This window comes from Brassica napus, chromosome C9 (genome assembly GCF_020379485.1).
Source record: "Brassica napus cultivar Da-Ae chromosome C9, Da-Ae, whole genome shotgun sequence".
NCBI lineage: Eukaryota > Viridiplantae > Streptophyta > Magnoliopsida > Brassicales > Brassicaceae > Brassica > Brassica napus.
The window spans coordinates 22,467,095-22,484,348 of record NC_063452.1 but is presented as its reverse complement, the minus strand read 5'-3'; the positions used below and the strand labels follow the sequence as shown (position 1 = coordinate 22,484,348).

The 17,254-nt window shown below is 34.4% G+C and overlaps 3 protein-coding genes and 1 long non-coding RNA gene across 4 annotated transcripts; 2 read left to right on the top strand and 2 right to left on the bottom strand.

The window, feature by feature from the left end:
• Positions 1-1,508: 1,508 nt before the first annotated feature.
• Positions 1,509-4,119, bottom strand: LOC125593053. Its single transcript, XR_007328972.1, has 2 exons — positions 2,142-4,119; positions 1,509-1,975 (listed from the first exon to the last, which is right to left on the bottom strand). It is a non-coding gene; the product is annotated as an uncharacterized LOC125593053 (long non-coding RNA).
• A 4,087-nt stretch (positions 4,120-8,206) lies between these two features.
• LOC125592543 lies at positions 8,207-9,634 on the top strand. The gene is made up of 3 exons (XM_048767771.1): positions 8,207-8,375; positions 8,474-9,483; positions 9,599-9,634. The coding sequence occupies exons 1-3, from the start codon at positions 8,207-8,209 to the stop codon at positions 9,632-9,634; spliced, it is 1,215 nt and encodes a 404-aa protein (XP_048623728.1).
• A 15-nt stretch (positions 9,635-9,649) lies between these two features.
• Positions 9,650-12,576, top strand: LOC125592982. The gene is made up of 5 exons (XM_048768756.1): positions 9,650-10,236; positions 10,321-10,452; positions 10,956-11,482; positions 11,565-11,649; positions 11,731-12,576. The coding sequence occupies exons 1-5, from the start codon at positions 9,667-9,669 to the stop codon at positions 12,394-12,396; spliced, it is 1,980 nt and encodes a 659-aa protein (XP_048624713.1). The 5' UTR covers positions 9,650-9,666; the 3' UTR covers positions 12,397-12,576.
• A 936-nt stretch (positions 12,577-13,512) lies between these two features.
• Positions 13,513-14,958, bottom strand: LOC125592542. Its single transcript, XM_048767769.1, has 2 exons — positions 13,797-14,958; positions 13,513-13,745 (listed from the first exon to the last, which is right to left on the bottom strand). Exon 1 carries the CDS (start codon positions 14,956-14,958, stop codon positions 14,437-14,439), a length of 522 nt encoding a protein of 173 aa, XP_048623726.1. The 3' UTR covers positions 13,513-13,745; positions 13,797-14,436.
• Positions 14,959-17,254: the final 2,296 nt, after the last annotated feature.

The window sequence follows — 17,254 nt, the reverse complement described above, 5'->3', positions numbered from 1 at the left end:
TCTCAAATACCATTGTATCTTTTCGAGGGTTTATAAAATAGTGGAAAAAGAGGTTTAATTTAGAAGAACTCTTTGTCTAAGTTAATATAGTTGTTTTCGACAATGTTAGTAATTGCTATTATTAACAATTGTTTTTTTTTGTATTTATGTTATAATGAGTTATTATGGGTACTTTATCTATTGTTAAACAACAATTTTTTATGCGGATTTTTATTATCAATTTGCGCTTACTGCTTTGTTGTTATTTATTTTTTTCTACACTTGATCATAAATAAAAAATCACAAAAAGTTCATTTTTGATGGATCCTTAATAAGATGATTAATCTATTGTATGGTAACCTTAATACAGTAAAAATCTATAAATTAAGAATATTGTTGCTATAGTATTTTATTAATTTATAGAATTATTGATTTAGAAAAACTTTCCTTTTTTAGATTTTATTGTGCATATACATTAATTAAATTTTAGAAAATCAACTTTCTATTGTTTTATTTATTATTTGATGTATATAAAATATTTTTTATAGATTTTAAAATTTTTTGATATTACTTTACTAAATATTATCAAAATATATTGAAATATTTAAAAAATAGAGGTAAATTATGGTGTGAGTATGAAATAAACAATACAATTTTTTTGCTTGTACTTATATTAAATATATATATATAACTTATATTTTTATGCGATCATATATATACAAATTATTATCTTATTATCATATGGATTTATATCATATTTTAAATCGGTACAATTCAAGACCAAAGATTGTTAATTTATTGAATATTAATCTATAGAGTTTCTACCATATTAGTAATAGATTATTGATTTTTGTTTTGTTAGTGAGCAAAAGTAGAATTTTCTAACTCTGGAAGGGTCGTCATTTTTTTCTCAAGTTGACTGACATTTCTAAATCCAAATGTCTTTTTGATTACTTAACATTTATTACAAATTTATAATGTTAAATAGGTCATATATATACAAATTATTATCTTATTATCGTATCGATTTATATCATATTTTGAATCGATACAATTCAAAACCAAAAAAAATGTTAATTTATTCAATATTAATTTATAGAGTTTTACCATATTCGTAATAGATTATTGATTTTTGTTTGGTTAGTGAGCAAAATTAAAACTTTGCATTTCTAACTTTGGAAGGATAGTCATTTTTTTTCTCAAATTGACATTTCTAAATCCACATGTCTTTTTGATTACTTAACATTTAGATAAAAGTATCTTGGTTTATGATAAAAGTATATTAGTTAACATCTTGGTTTATAGTAATTATATCATAAATTGCATTTTATACGTTATAGGGAATATTTTTTCCCCGAGAGCCTATATTATGTTTGAGCAAGCGTTGTGTGTATAGAGGAAATTTCATATGGTTTGGCATCTATTTTTCTATTCTTTTCTCATACAGATCAATATACATGGAATTTTTGCATTGTTTTTCTTTTCTTTTTGTACATATGATCCTCTAAAGGCCTAACCAATTGTGAATCTTATTGAGATTACACTAACATATAAAAATATTATTGGTAACATTCCAGATCGTTAGCGAAATACATAAAGCACCTGTTTAGGCTAGAAAAATGTTTCTAGCTACATTTTTCTGAGCTATTACGATTTCTTTTCTTCCCAGCTGCTTTTGTGCATCATTGTTGTTTGCTTTTTTATTTTGATTCTGCTCAAAATGGTGTTGGGATGCACACCTACAATAACATGTATTCCAAACCCCAAAATATCAGAATAAGAGGCTTCCAGAAAATTAAAAGACAATATCTTCAAGGAGAAGGTCTACATAGGATAGAGGGGAGTAAAAGAATTCTACCTGGGGTAAACTCCATTTGCTGTAGATTCTTGCAACTTCTTATCTCCTCATTTGCATGTCGACTGTAATAGACTGACTCTGCACACCACCAACACTGCATAGGGCTAAGATTACACCAGTCATATCAATGTTATTAACCTGACATCAATCAAAAGCAAAATTAATTAGGATACAATGTGATATAAGCAAAAAAAAAAAAACAAGAATCAAACACTAAAGGTCAATCAAATTACCAAAACCACAAGAATCTGACAAGTCAACAATCACAAAACGGCAAGAGGAATTTATCTTTATCAGTACTTACCAATTGATCTGCAAGCATTAAAATAGATTTGAACGTAAACATCTGATTGCAGAGGTTGAATACGTCTCCAAGCTCGGCCCAAAAAGGTCAAGCCAACAGAGGGCAGAGATAGTGGGTTGAAAATTAAAATTCATATAAATGACCAGAGAAACCAACTCTCTTCCCCACATCTAAAATAGTATTTACGATTCATAGTGTAGTTGAGAAGCCTCGTCTTCGTAGGTTCCTGTGTGTCATAAATGCAACAAAAGATCAATTAACAATAAAGGAACAATGAAACATGACCATCTACAGCAATGAAGTCTTGCTAATACTATCAAATTCAAACAAAAAGTCTCAAAATTGAAACGTTTCTCAGCAAAAAAGAACATTTATTTAAATGAGAAACCAAAACTGAGCTCATAAATTATACCAGCTTCACGACGACAGCTTCTTCTTCTCCAGTTTGGAGATTGATCTTTATGATACACATAAAAATCAAAACCTTATCAGACCAATGCAAGAGCTAAAAGCTGGAAGATGTCAATATGAGTGATTCGTTGTTTATAACTAAATAAAGTTCCACGACTTGCTCTGTACTAAAAGTCTAATCAATAAATTTTGATTCATCTCGATTCATGATCTCTGCAAAGAAATCAAAATAACAATCGATGAATTTTGTGAATATATGCTCTCTCTTATCTTACTGATTTGTAGGTGATGTACTTGAGGATACTAAATTGAGAGAGTATTTGCTACTAAATAAGTAAATATGAAAGCCTAAGGCCTTAGCTATACCTGTTCATCAATCAGTAGCAACTCAAGCCCGATTAGGACGTTGTGCTCCCTGCTTCCCGCTAGTGGATAACACGGAAAACCAACTTGGACGGATCTCCTAGGGCTGGTTAGACATCATTGAAGAGCAGTGATGAAGGACCCTTGCCGGTGATTTCAGACGATCTGTTAGCAGCGTAAAAGTTTTTAGCTTGAATTTTGTGAGGATGAGTGAGAGAACAAAACAAAATAAAAAAGAATTAAGCAAATCTCGTTTTAGTGTTTTCACAGATTGTGAGGATGTTGTTCAAGTGAAGAAAGCTAACCTTTTCATAGGTGATCAATAGACCGCCTTGCAGAGAGATAACTCACAATCAATTTCAAGATCGTGCTAAACGTCGCTCTTTGGAGTTAAGAAGGCCATAATGGTGTTGAATCTGTAACTCAGACGGTTTCGTTTGAGTGCAATAGAATGCTAAACGACGCGAGAGGAGACAGACAAAGAGATTCTCCATCACGATTTCAGTAATTAAAACAGTCGAAACACCGTTGACTGTGTGAGAGATAACGCAGGAAAAAATTGATAGGTAGCGAATTTGGAAGAAGAACAGAAACCCTAGCGCTTCATGTGAGTTATCAGATTTGGGCATTTCTGTTTGGACTACAATTATGATGATTAACAAAAAGCCCGTGATGCCTATTTTTAAATGAAATGATGAGTTTTGTGATGGTGGGACATGTGTCGCACTAGGAAACTTCGAATTAGCGATGTGGCAAACGACTGTGGACGCCTTGGGAGAGAAGTAAACTATTCTTTATATATATAGATAGATACCTTAGACGACCTATTCTAGTTCGTTTACATTTGAAAAGTGAATATAATTAATGTCCATGTTAAAATTATACCGTAACAAAGATGAATACGCATATATATTTTTTTGTCATCGATATACAGACTCAACTAAGATGAATAATCATCATATAAAAACTAGATTTAAGTGTATAAATTACTCAACATAATTAATAAACACTAATTAATCTGTTTTAAAACACCGACTAGGAGTGGGCGTTCGGGTACCCGTTCGGGTTCGGATCATGTATTTCGGATTTTCGGGTATTTCGGTATAGAGGTGTAGAACCCGTTCGGGTATTTCTGTACTTCGGGTCGGGTTCAGGTATTTTTAGTTCGGATTCGGTTATTTCGGATCGGATTCAGATATTTAGATTTTGAAAAAAAAAATTCATTTCTCAAATTTCTTGTATTTAAAATTTATAACTTTCACATAACTAATTTTTTTTATTTTTAATAGATTAAATGGTTAATAAATTTGGACATGACATTTTGAAAATAAAAATACATTAATTTGGTTATTGTTTTTAAGTTTTGGATGTAACTTTTTGTTAATTCTTGAAATAAAAAGCTTGACATGCATTTTAAGTGAGTATCAAATCATTTTCTCCGTAATTGTATGTATATCATATGAATTTAAAGTATGTGTAATATCAATATAAACATTTTATATAAGATGAGAGATGTAAACTAGAAATATAAGATTATTATACATATGTTCGGATATCCATTCGGATTCGGATATTACCCGTTCGGATTCGGATATCCAATCTCTCCTAACTCAATACCCGTTCGGATAATTTTCTACTTCGGTTCGGATTTCGGTTCGGGTTTTTCGGATCGGGTTCGAGTGCGGCTTCGGATATCGGGTAAAGTGTCCACCCCTGCACCCGACAACAAAACTAAACTAGTTTAGGACCTTTAGGTACAACAAAGCTAAACACAGTATTTATGGTTAGAGACCCACATATTACAGATTCAGTAAAAAGAATCTCTTGTTTAAGCATTTTAAAAGGTATATTTTCCAGTTAGTTCTTATAGAAAAAAATATATAGATTTTTTCAATTCATTGTTCTTATACAAGAATTGTAGTCTCTATTATAGACTACAATTAATTTACAAAGAAAAAGCAATATAATATCACTTAGCAAATTGAATATACAAAATTGAAAAATAATAGTAGTATTTTTAACATCAATAAAATAACATGATGTTTGCAGGTCGATCTCATAGATATTTGTGGGTTTGCTTGTTTGAGACAGCTGCATGCCCTTAACGATCTGAGCTGTGAGATCTGTAGCTTTCTGTAACTTTAAAATCTGAGCTGTGAGATCTGTAGTTTTCTGTAACTTTAAAATTGTAGCTTTAATACATTTAAAACTAGGATAAGATCTGCGCCTTGCGCGGGATTAAGTTATTATTTTTATTATATTTTGGAGAATGAAACAATAGTTTGGCTTCATTTGGATTACGGGTGTTCAACCCGGATATCGGGTTAGTTTCGGTTCGGTTCGGTTTTTTTCGGTATTTGGTTAGTAAAATATAACTACTATTCTAAATCAATATTTACTTTGACTTTAGTCTTTCACATACTTTTGAAAGATTTCAACTGGACGACTAAATTGATCAGCCAATCTTGTTGCTTTAAATCATTAGTGTTTATATATATATATTATTTAGTTTGAATATTTATTAAATAAAAATTTATATGCGTTATATTTTATGATCATTTGTAACTTATTATAACAAAAAAATAATCTATTGATCACAAAATTTTCAGAGTGGGAATATTCAAATTTCTAATAATATATAGACATTTTGAAAAATTCAAATATAACATATAAGAAAAAATATAAATGTTTTTATTATATATTTAATGTGATTTTTTAATATCTTTCAATAATATAAAATTAAAAAAAAGAACTAAGACACAAAAATTGTTATCAAATATTTATTATTCATAATAATTAATTTTCATATATACGTTAATCATATTAGGTAATTTCGTAGCTTCTAATTAAGGAAAGTGCAAAAAAAAATTTGGTAGATTATTTATCAATTAGATAGTTAGTTTAATAAAAAATATAATGTAAGTCAAGATGGACCAACCTATTTTTCTAAGAATAGTATATTTTATATAGTCATTTATTAAATGATAATTTATAATCATACAGCTCTAGTTCTATGATCATTCATATCATTTTATAACTGAATATTTAAATAATCGATAACAAAAATTTCAATGTGAAATCTTTAATAAGTTTATAATTTATAAATGTTTTTGAAAATTCATTGAAAGTTTTAATATTAAAATATTTATGTAATCTTATGGTATATAGTATAATCTATATATATATATATATATATAAATATATATGTTTTATTATTAAATGATATTTTTTACTCATATGGTTTTAAAATAATGTGTATCTTCTTATAATATTAAATAAAAGTTCATATTAATACAATTTTATGATCATTTGTAACTTATTATGACAAAAAAAATAATCTATTGATCACAAAATTTTCAGAGTGGGAATATTCAAATTTCTAATAATTTATAGACGTTTTGAAAAATTCATAATATAACATATAAGAAAAATTATAAATGTTTTTATTATATATTTAATGTGATTTTTAAATATATTTTAATAATATAAAATTAAAAAAAGAACTAAGATACAAAAATTGTTATCAAATATTTATTATTCATTATAATTAATTTTCACATATACGTTAATCATATTAGGTAATTTCGTAGCTTTTATTTAAGGAAAGTGCAAAATATTTTTTGGTACGTTATTTATCAATTCGATAGTTAGTTTAATAAAAAGTGTAATATAAGTTAAGATGAACCAACCTATTTTTCTAGGAATAGTATATTTTGTATAGTTATTTATTAAATAAGAATTTATAATCATACAGTTTTATGATCGTTCATATCGTTTTATAACAAAATATTTAAATCATCGATAACAAAATTTTCAATCTGAAATCTTTAATAAATTTATAATTTATAAATGTTCTTGAAAATTCATTGAAAGTTTTAATATTAAAATATTTATGTAATCTTATGGTATATAGTGTTTAATAAATATCATTTATTTTATTATTAAATGATATTTTTTACTCATATGGTTTTAAAAAATCATGTGTATCTTCTTATAATAAAAATGTTAAACCAATTGATTATTAATTTTTAACATAATAATTTTAATAGTTTTAGTCATTTATTGTCGTTTTTAAAAATTCAAAATATAACATATACGAAAAAATCTAAATTTTATTTTTATAGCTAATTTGATTGTTTAATTTATTTTAATAATATAAAATTAAACAAAAAATGATGGAGGAGATATACATTGTTATCAAATCTTTATTATTAAACTCATTAATTGTCATATATATATTAGTCATTTATAATAATTCCGTAGGTTTTATTTAAGGAAAGAAAATATCATATCATATCATTATATCATATAGTTTGACCAACTTATGTATCTAACAACATATAAAAATCGAATGTGGACCTACTTATTTTTCAATTGAATGTAATTGACTACCTAATTGAGTGTCACCTATGCATTGGGGCCTCTTTTAATTAATACAAAATTGAGGTTACATCTTTTCAAATGTTCCTCAATTAATATATAAGGGATTGTAGCTTTAATACACGTATGCAGTATAACAATTTGTGTCCTTTTTCATTTCCGGCTCTAATTAAACACATAATTCTACTATTTATTTAACATATCAATCACCACATTGACTATTTTTTGTTAGCGTTGAGTAGATTTCAATAATGTTTAATATTATGCTTTTCAGTTTTTATACGATAATTAACTGTTCAACCAACAATTATTTGAACAAAAAATAAAAAGAAATATAAATTCAAACAAAGATAGTGAATGAAAATTCCTACGCACCAACATATTTAAGAAGTTTGGTGCATCCGCACATGCATATTCCACAAAACAACTGGTCGTAAATATCAACTGAGGACATGTATTTTTGTGTAAGCTTCGAATTTTGTCTCGTATCAAAGTTGAGGTTGGCTGCTAAGTAATTTAGGTAATTTACAGTAAGGCTTGAAAATATAAAAAAAAATAGAGAAATAGCCTAAGATAGCACTAAAAAAGTTTTTGTCAAAGATATAGATTCTAGAAAAAATTGGCAAATTAGGCAAATTGCAAGTTTGATATTAGGGAGTTGGGCGACCTCAAGTTTAAATAAGCAAATTGGACAAATCGCCTTTTCCAGACTTGTGAAATGTCGACAGAGGGCGCGCGTGGTTCTTGATATTACGACCGTGCCACCTCTTGATTTTTTATTTAAAAATAAAAAAAAAGACCTAATAAAAGAATAAAAAAGAAGGAAATTAGAAAAACCAAAACATCTCTAATATCAAAATATACCAGAACCACCTTTAAACAGCTGCAATTGAGAACTAAACATAAGAAGAATGGAAGAATCCCACATAAGAACCACTCTCGACTGTACCCAGATCGGCATGGTATCCCCCCCCAGCGTAACGCCCTCGAGGAGGGTGACTCGTAGTCAATCCGCCAGTGATAGAGAAGCAAATCCCAAGAAAATTCCCCGACTAGGCAAAATTGCGTCTCGTTATGCAGGTATCTCCTTTCGCTAAGCTTCGCTGTGAAATTCTTTGGAAAAAGTTTTTAAAAATAAAGCGTTGGGTAAATGTCTTGATTTGGTCATTGTATTTCAGTATTTAGCACGGAGTCCGAACTAGAGGAACCTGCATCCACCGACCAAGAAGAAGCTGCATCCACTGAACAAGACGAAGCTGCATCCACCGAGCCGGAATTTATTGTCACCACGCCGACTTTCCCGGAAAGACTGTTCGCACATAATTGCTATCCTGGCAAACCTCGACTGAACATCTATTCAAAGGCGAGTATCATTGGATCGTTAGTGAAGTTGCTAAGAGGCTCCCCTGAAATGAATTGTCTGCTAGGAAGTCAGTTTGGAGCTCTGTTCCACTTACCTGTATCGCGCTGCTCAAACTCTGCGAAACTTGTACATTCTCTCCTCAGCCGTCAGCTGGTTACGATGCGCCTATATGAGCTCTGGTTCTTGTTTGCAGACAAGCCACTACGCTTTTCTCTGCGTGAGTTCGGAGACATCACGGGGCTGAAATGCGAGCCTGAAAGGGAAAAAGTTGGAAACGGGTCAGAATCTATCGATGCCACACCTGGACGTATGTGGAAAGAGTTGTTTGAAACTGAAGATGAAGACGTGACTGTACCAGATGTTCTTCGTATGCTTGAACAGCCTAGTCTTCCTGAGTGGAAGCGGTTGCCACTAGCTCTCATTGCGCTTGTAGATGGGCTCCTGGTTTGTGGTCACAAACTTCTTCGTGTGACGCCTGCTTACGTCGAGATGCTGGAAGACACCAGATCATTTCTTCAATATCCATGGGGGAGAGAGGCATTCGTCAGCACTCTGTCTAGATTGACACCACCTCAACCTTCTGATCCTTCTAAAATGGATAAATCCCTTTCGGTCATGCGCCTTCGTTTGAAACAGCAGTCAACAGCGTGTTATGGGTTCCCTCTGGCGCTGCAACTTTTTGCTTTTAAAGCTATCCCCTCATTGCTTGAGAAAATTCCCGAACCTAATAAAACCACTTCTGTCTTGCAAGAACCAGAAGGATGCAACTCAACAAATGCACTTCTGAATTTTGAAGACATACTTCTGGTGGAAACCCAAACTGAGGTACAATGCTGTTGTCTATCTTATTTGCAAAACAGAAGTTAAGACGCTCAAACTTTGTGTACTTATGAATGTTTGTGTTCTTTGTTTGAGGTTATTGTTACGTATTCAATCCCAGATGAAGGTGGGGATCCAAAGTGGAAGAAAGAAGTAATCGATCCCCAAATAGATAACTTAGTTCGTCAAATGCGGGAAGGGCATGAGTTCAAAGCAACAGACTTTAGAGGAGGTGATTCATCCCTTCCACCTCTGAAGCCAGCCAAAAAGAAGTGTCAAAAGCCGTCTAGGTGGTTTGGGAAAGCATGTGATGAACCTGGAAGTTCGACTCAGGCGCCTCAGCGTCCTATTCGACCTCGTCGTGGGATATGTAAACAGGCTGAACCAGGAAACTTATCAGATAAGGAGCAAGAGCTGAAAGAGTGGATACGAGTTGAACTGAAAACCCAGTTGGGTAAATTGCGGAACGAGATTTTTGACTGGTTGCATCATGATAGGGGAGGCTCGTTCACGGTTCCGCAAAACACAGCAGCCGGTAAAACAAACAGAGACAACAGTCACGCTGACCCTACCGGCATGGAAGGTCCAAAGAAGCGACGTCCGTTCAGTGGTGATGGTAATGATGAAGCTGAAATATTTTGGTCTGATAGTAAGAAACACAAGAAGAACAACGGCGATGGGTTTAGCGACGATGAGACGATGAGAATGCATGATAATCATTGTGATGGCCGTACGCCAAATGCTCGCTTCTGGGAAAAGGTAATCAAACTGCTCCTACAATTTTTAATGATAAACAATGCCTGAATCCCGGTCTAACTTTTTTGAGGAAAATTCAACGTGTAGGTAGATTCAATGGCGGGCGAAGGCCCCTCTTTCTCGAAGTCGGCAAACATTCCAGAAGTCGATGTTTCAACGCCGATTGGACCAGAAATTGTATCAAAGCCAGCAAAACCGACTCTCCCGGAACCGTTGGAGGTAAATAGATTATAACAATGAATTTATAGGCTCTAGATATATTATGTTTTGCTGTTCAGCTTGGTTTGGCCAGGTATTCAGCGTAGATTATCAGTTGTTCGTTTTAGTTAGTGAGGTGTACAGGAATACTGATTTGTTTGGTCAGGTATTCAGGTTATTTAGTTAAGGTATTCAGGTTAATTTTTGAGGTGTACAGGAATACTGATTTGTTTGGTCTGGTATTCTGGTTAATAGTTCAGGTATTCATGTTAATTTATGAGGTTTACAGGAATACTCATTTGTTTGGTCTGGTATTCAGGTTAATTTAAGAGGTGTTCAGCTTAAGTAGTCAGGTATACTGATCTGTTTGATAGTTTTCAGGTGAGAGATCAGAGGTATTCATATTAGTTAGTCAAGTGTTCAGATAATTTTGCCAGGTGTACAGATTATGTTGATTAGGTATTTTAATGTTAAACTACATCTGAATCGAAGTATTTGAATGAGCTATATCTGAACGTTGTCAGGGCGAGGGGGGAGATGAGTCTCCAATATCAGGGCTAAATTTGTTAGCAGAAGAGGTTGAAAAGGGGACACGGAGTGACAATGTCTATAAAGATCCACAGGAGAACACTTGTAGGATGCTTACCGTTTGGTCTCATCCTGAATCTTACGTCCTTCCGCCGGAGGAACAAGGTGGTAAAGCGTCACCGACAAATTCTGAAGATTACAAGACACCGCCAGAGGATGATCCGATGACTGAATCTCGCACACCAGACGTTGGGAATTCGAAGCTGAGTCGATATCTGACTAGGTCATTAAAAAAAGCAGAGCTAGAAGGGAAATGTATTCCAATAAGCTCAACCAAAAAAGATGACCTCCAGACGAAGCGTATTCCGAGACGTTCAACAAAGATTGGAGGAGTGTACACCCCAGACAAGAGATTGAAGAAGCTTTTCCAAAGCTGCAAGAAACCCAAATATACGCCCTTAGCAGACTTGGAGAAAGCGCAGTTTCAAGAGTTTCAGTCAATTCTCCGCGAGAAACCGGCACAGTAAGTTGTTTGGATATACTGTATAAATTTCTTGGACTGTCAAATGTTTAATATTGACTTTTGGTTTGTTTTCAAATTTCAGGGAATTCGAAATTGTTATTGGGATCCATGTCTCAAATAAGTTCTTCCTGTCGTTGGCGCGGCCAACAAATTGGGTCAGTACCGAGGTATTCAATTCATCAGAACTTAATCCGTTTTATTCAAGTGGTTTGTACATATTTTTCTAATGGTTTGTACATATTTTTCAGCACATTTCTGTGCTAATTAGTATGCTAGTAAGGCGACATGGACGCAATTATCTGAGTCGGAGGTGCAGATTTGTAGACTACTTCAGTATTGCGGGCATCATATCAAAGTTCGCAGAGTTCGAGAAGGCCTCAGATAAATTGGGATTCAACTGGGGAGGGCTTGTCAGTTTCAGTTTCACCGGAAAAACGCCGCGTCGGAATGACAAGAAGGTGTTGTTGGTTGATGTGGACAGGGTGTACGCCCCAATGATGTGGGGAAAAGATCATTGGGTTGGTCTTGTGATCAACTTGACATGCAGACAAGTGGAGATTTTGGACTGCAACATTCCCCTTAATGAGTCCGATAATGAGGTGAACAAGCACATGGCTTATCTTCTACGCGCATTGCCTCATGTCTTAGCTGCGTTTTCGCCTCCTTCCGATAGTAGTCATCCTGAAGAAGACCAAGCATTTTCATGGGTGCGTCCAGACAATATTTACTTCAACGAAAGGTCTGGCGACTGTGGACCATGCGCGGTCAAATTTCTGGAAATGCATGCAGCGGGATACTCCTATGAGGATATGGGGCAGATCGATGACAAAAAGGTGGACATATTCCGTCAGAAATACGCGATGGATACCTATGAAGAATTTATTGGAAACGCAAAAGTTCAAAACAATGGTTGAAGACGTGTATACTACCTGCTTCATTTCGTTTGTTAAACCGAATTGTTAACGGTTATTGTATCTTTTCATTCATCCAGACACTATAATTCAAACAGATCAGTTTATCTTTGAAGGTTTTATATCGTATTTCTTATATATTTAGGGTTTAGGGTTTAGGGTTTAGGGTTTAGGGTTTAGTGTTTAGGGTTTAGGGTTGCATGTTTAGGGTTTAGGGTTATTGGAGTATAATATCCATGCAAGATCTCACCATAGTGTGTTAGTTATTTGTTTCAAAGGAAAACAATTTCAGAAGTAGTTGGTGTTTTTACTGTTTCATTTAATAAGTATTAGTGTAAAATTTAAAAATTGATTGCAATAACTATTTCTCTGAGTGTGTTAGGTATAAAATGTGGGAGGGGACAATAACTTTCCTAGTAACTCATAAGACTCATTTGTTTATTTCTTTATTCTATATATACATATTCAATGCTTCTGATAAACATCTCCAACAGAACTCAATAGTATGGCATCTCTAAACATCCCCAATCTTCCAGAAGAAATTTTGTGTAAAATAATAGAGATGGTGGGAGCGGATTCATTCTACTATCTTGGTGGTATTTTGCGGGCTGGGAAACGCGGTTATGCACTTGTCCACGAACCCTCCGTCTTAAGGAAGTGTAATGTTCAGCCAATGGTCACCTTTGCAACATGTCAAATCTGCACTGGTGGTCAGTTTCGGGAGTTTTTCATCAAGTGCGTAACAGCTGGCAACACAAACGCTATCTACTATGAAGGGCTCTATGCAGCACTGATCGTAGGTCCTGAGAAATGTATTAGAATATTGCAACCAAATGTCCCAAATCATGATTTATCAACTTTAGCAGTCGGCATTTTCAACGTGTGTATTGGCAATGACAAGGAAGCCAGTAAACTGTTTCAGCAGTTCGAAGCTAATCACTATGACCTTCGCTCGGATGCGATAGTTGGACTGGGAGCTGATCTAGAGTGGCGATTGATATCATTTGGAGCGCCATACATGAACAGATATGGTGCATCTTTCAAATTTCCGGATGATGAGGTAATCAAGTCACCAAGTTGCCTTTATAGCCATGATTACACAGTTGATTTTGAAGGTTCTTGTAAAAACTGCAGGCTATTTTGGATATGCTGCAACATTTCTCACATCCTCTAGGACTTTATTTATGTTATCCTCGATGTTATCTGTTTTCTATCGTATAGCTTAAGTATTCGTAGACCTTAAGTATTCGTATACCTTAAGTATTCGTCAATGTTATCTGTTTTCTCTCGTAGACCTAAAGTATTCGTCAATGTTATATGTTTTCTCTCGTATACCTTCAGTATTCGTATACCTTCAGTATTCGTATACCTTCAGTATTCGTATACCTTCAGTATTCGTATACCGTTTAATCAATGAAAAGTGAGTAAAGATAAATATTAATGGAATTATGAATAGAGATGTCAATTGGGCATAATATGGTCAGACCATTTGGGGTTGGTCTTGGTTAACCCATGATCATTAAGCCCATTTGACATCCCTAGTTATGATTGTTGAGTAATAAAAGTGAGTAATTAATGGAATTATTCGTAGACCTTAAGTATTCGAATACCGTCAGTATTCGAAGACCTTAAGTATTCGAATACCGTCAGTATTCGAATACCGTCAGTATTCGTATACCGTCAGTATTCGAATACCGTCAGTATTCGTATACCGTCAGTATTCGAATACCGTCAGTATTCGTAAACCGTCAGTATTCGAATACCGTTAGTATTCGTATACCGTCAGTATTCGTATACCGTCAGTATTCGTATACCGTCAGTATTCGAATATCGTTAGTATTCGTATACCGTCAGTATTCGTATAATTAGCAATTCCTAATTTTACCAATATTAAACATGCATAAAAAGATAGCAATAATAAACAGAAATCATAAATTTTATTATAAAATATAATAAAGAGTTCAAAAAAAAAAGAGTTCAACATAATTACAAAAAAACAATAAAATTCAAAATATTTAATAATATTAAAAGAGGAGGAGGTTCCTAGTCGGAGTCGGAGGTGCTGGAGTCGGTGCCGGAGCTGTCTGGGTAGTTGTCCATCCTGAACTGCCCAGAACCCAATGTGTCGTCGGTCCAGTCGGAAGCGTCGTCATCCACGTCCGTGTCCATCTGCATCCACTCCCAGTAGTCACCTTCTTCATCGTCCTTTAACCCCGTCTCTCCTTCGCCGGGGTATCCATAACCCTCATCCTCCGGGTCACCTTTTTTCTCCGCCTTGCGAGCACGTTTGCTACTGCGGTGATCGGGGCTTGTGCGGCGGCGTTTGCCAGGGCTGGATGGAGGTGTTTCCTTTAACCCCTCCTCGACTTCCTCCGCATCCTCGAACAGGGCCTCGAGTGTGGCGAACTCCTCAGTTTCCAGACCGTCGCGGATCTCTTCCTTCAAACCGGCCTTGGCCAACAGGATCAACTGCTGCTCGGTGCGTTCGCCGACTATAGGCAAACTGTAAAAGAATCGTTTGTATTTTGCGACGGTCATTTTGCCCTGGCTGATATCAGACACCATTTTTGGAATGAAAGAGTTTTGCAGAGAAAGAGGTTTGCAGAGAATGTGTTTAGAAAGATGAAAAAGATATTAAATGACAACAGAGTAGTATATATATTACGAAAATAATTAATTAATTTTTTGGTAACAGACGCGGCGTTCCATTACTACTCCTCGGTTTAAACCATGCGAATTTAAACGTTGCGACTCCTCGGTAGAATTAAATCTCCGACTGATTAGACCATATGAAATGAAGTAGGAAACTTTCTTGTCCTAGACAGAGTTCACTTAAATTTATTTTCGTGTTAAAACCATTAGTGTACGCGTGTTCGTACACCAACGAAGAGAGAGATGAGAATACCTTAAGTTCATACATTAATTAGTACAAATATGTATAAAGAAGACGTATTTTCCGTGTCAGAAGGTAGCCCTAATTTCAAACTACGTTATGAAGCTTACGTAACCGAGGGGGTATAATGATGACTTCGTACACCTTAACCGAGGGTCTATAATGATGACTTTTGTACACATTATGAAACTACATTAATTCAAATGGGTTTGCTTCTTAATTGGATATGGAGAGGCCCATTATGAGATAAACAGTTAAAATTTGATAGAAGAGTACAAATTAACCTTAATATAAAATTACATAACAGAGTACAAATTAACCTTAGAATCCCTTAACCTTAACATAAAGAGTACAAATTTGATAGAAGAGTGCGAAAATTACATAATAGATCCGACAAATGCTAAGATCAGCGATCCACCATAATTAATTGCTTAAGCTCTTTGATCTCCTCACGCATTTGCGCAAGTTCAAATTGCAGCTCACGGCGGAGCGACACCTCCTCAGCATACTGACTTCTCAAGCAATCCAGCTCTTCCTCGAGGGCGGTAAGGCAGTCATGACGGATGTGCAAACCATCGTTCTACAAGAAAATATATTAGATTTGTTAGCTAAAAACAATACCATTTCCGTTAACAATGGAGGCAAATTTAAGTATTGTGAACTCCAATATTACCTTAAAATCTTTGCATACGTAATAGTTTCTTCCTCTGTCATCAGCTTCCACGGTGATAGCTCCACCGCAGATACACTTCGTTGGAATTTTGTAATTGGCATAGACACAATTGCTCACCCAGTCATACTCCCTTTTGTGATGCTTCATCTCTTTATAGTAAGGATCCGTCATTTTGTGGTACTGGTGAGTGTGGTGAAGAGAGATTGTTGAGTGTTGTGAAGAGAGATTGTTGGGTGTTCTGAATTCTACTTAAATAGTGCAAGATTGTAACGGCTATATTTTACTTCAAAAGCATTTCTAACGGTAAGTTGCTTCAAAAGCATTTCTACTTAAATAGTAGAATATAATATTGAGAGGGATATATTCACCATTTTTTATTTCAAACGTGTTTATTGGTTCATAGAATTTTAGTAGAATCATAAAAAAATGACACATTACAAAAAACCACATCAAGAGTTCATTACTCATCCGATTTATTACATTACAAAATAAAGAGTTACTTGAATATGATCACCAACCCAAGTAAAACTAATATAATAACCATTCCACCAACAAAGTATTCGAAGCCATTGGTTAACCTTGTTCTCTTTTCAGCTAACTCAGACACTATCTTCTCTAGCCTAACCAGCTTCTGCTCAGTCTCATTCTGGAGATCCTTAAACTTGTTAAGTTGTGGGTCATAGTCATTCCAAAAGGTAAGATAATCTACCTTTTCAGACAATTGAAGTGTGTGCGTATCCCTGGCTCTCATCTCCTCCATAACCGCCTCATCCCACCATTTATGAACATGACAGTCTCCATCATTAACATAATCACACGTGTAGTATCTTCTACCTGGATCATTTACAGTGCGAGATGTTGCTAGCTTAGGCCGACCACCACAGTAGCATGTCTGCGGGAATCCAAATTCGACCTCGGGTTGCGGAGGGTACTGAACCGTCGCAGCATAATTGTAATTTAGCTCAGCTTGGTCCCGACGAATAAGATCTTCAACCTCACGGTCTTCTGTGTGGCTGGAGTCATTCCCACCATAGTCCTCTGATTCCGAAGGCTGGCTATAGCTATAATCAAGTCCCATCTTTAGTATAAAAATAGAGTAAAGAGAGAATCGCTAAAAATCTGAAATATAGACGACACAAGCACTCATACTTAAATAGATTGAGATTGTAATGGCTATATTATTATTGGACCACAATACAACGGCTACATTGTATTTAAATGTCTTTCTAACGGCTAGATTGGCTACACAGATATCGTACACCTCAAGTTATAAACAAGTTACATCAAATCATAAA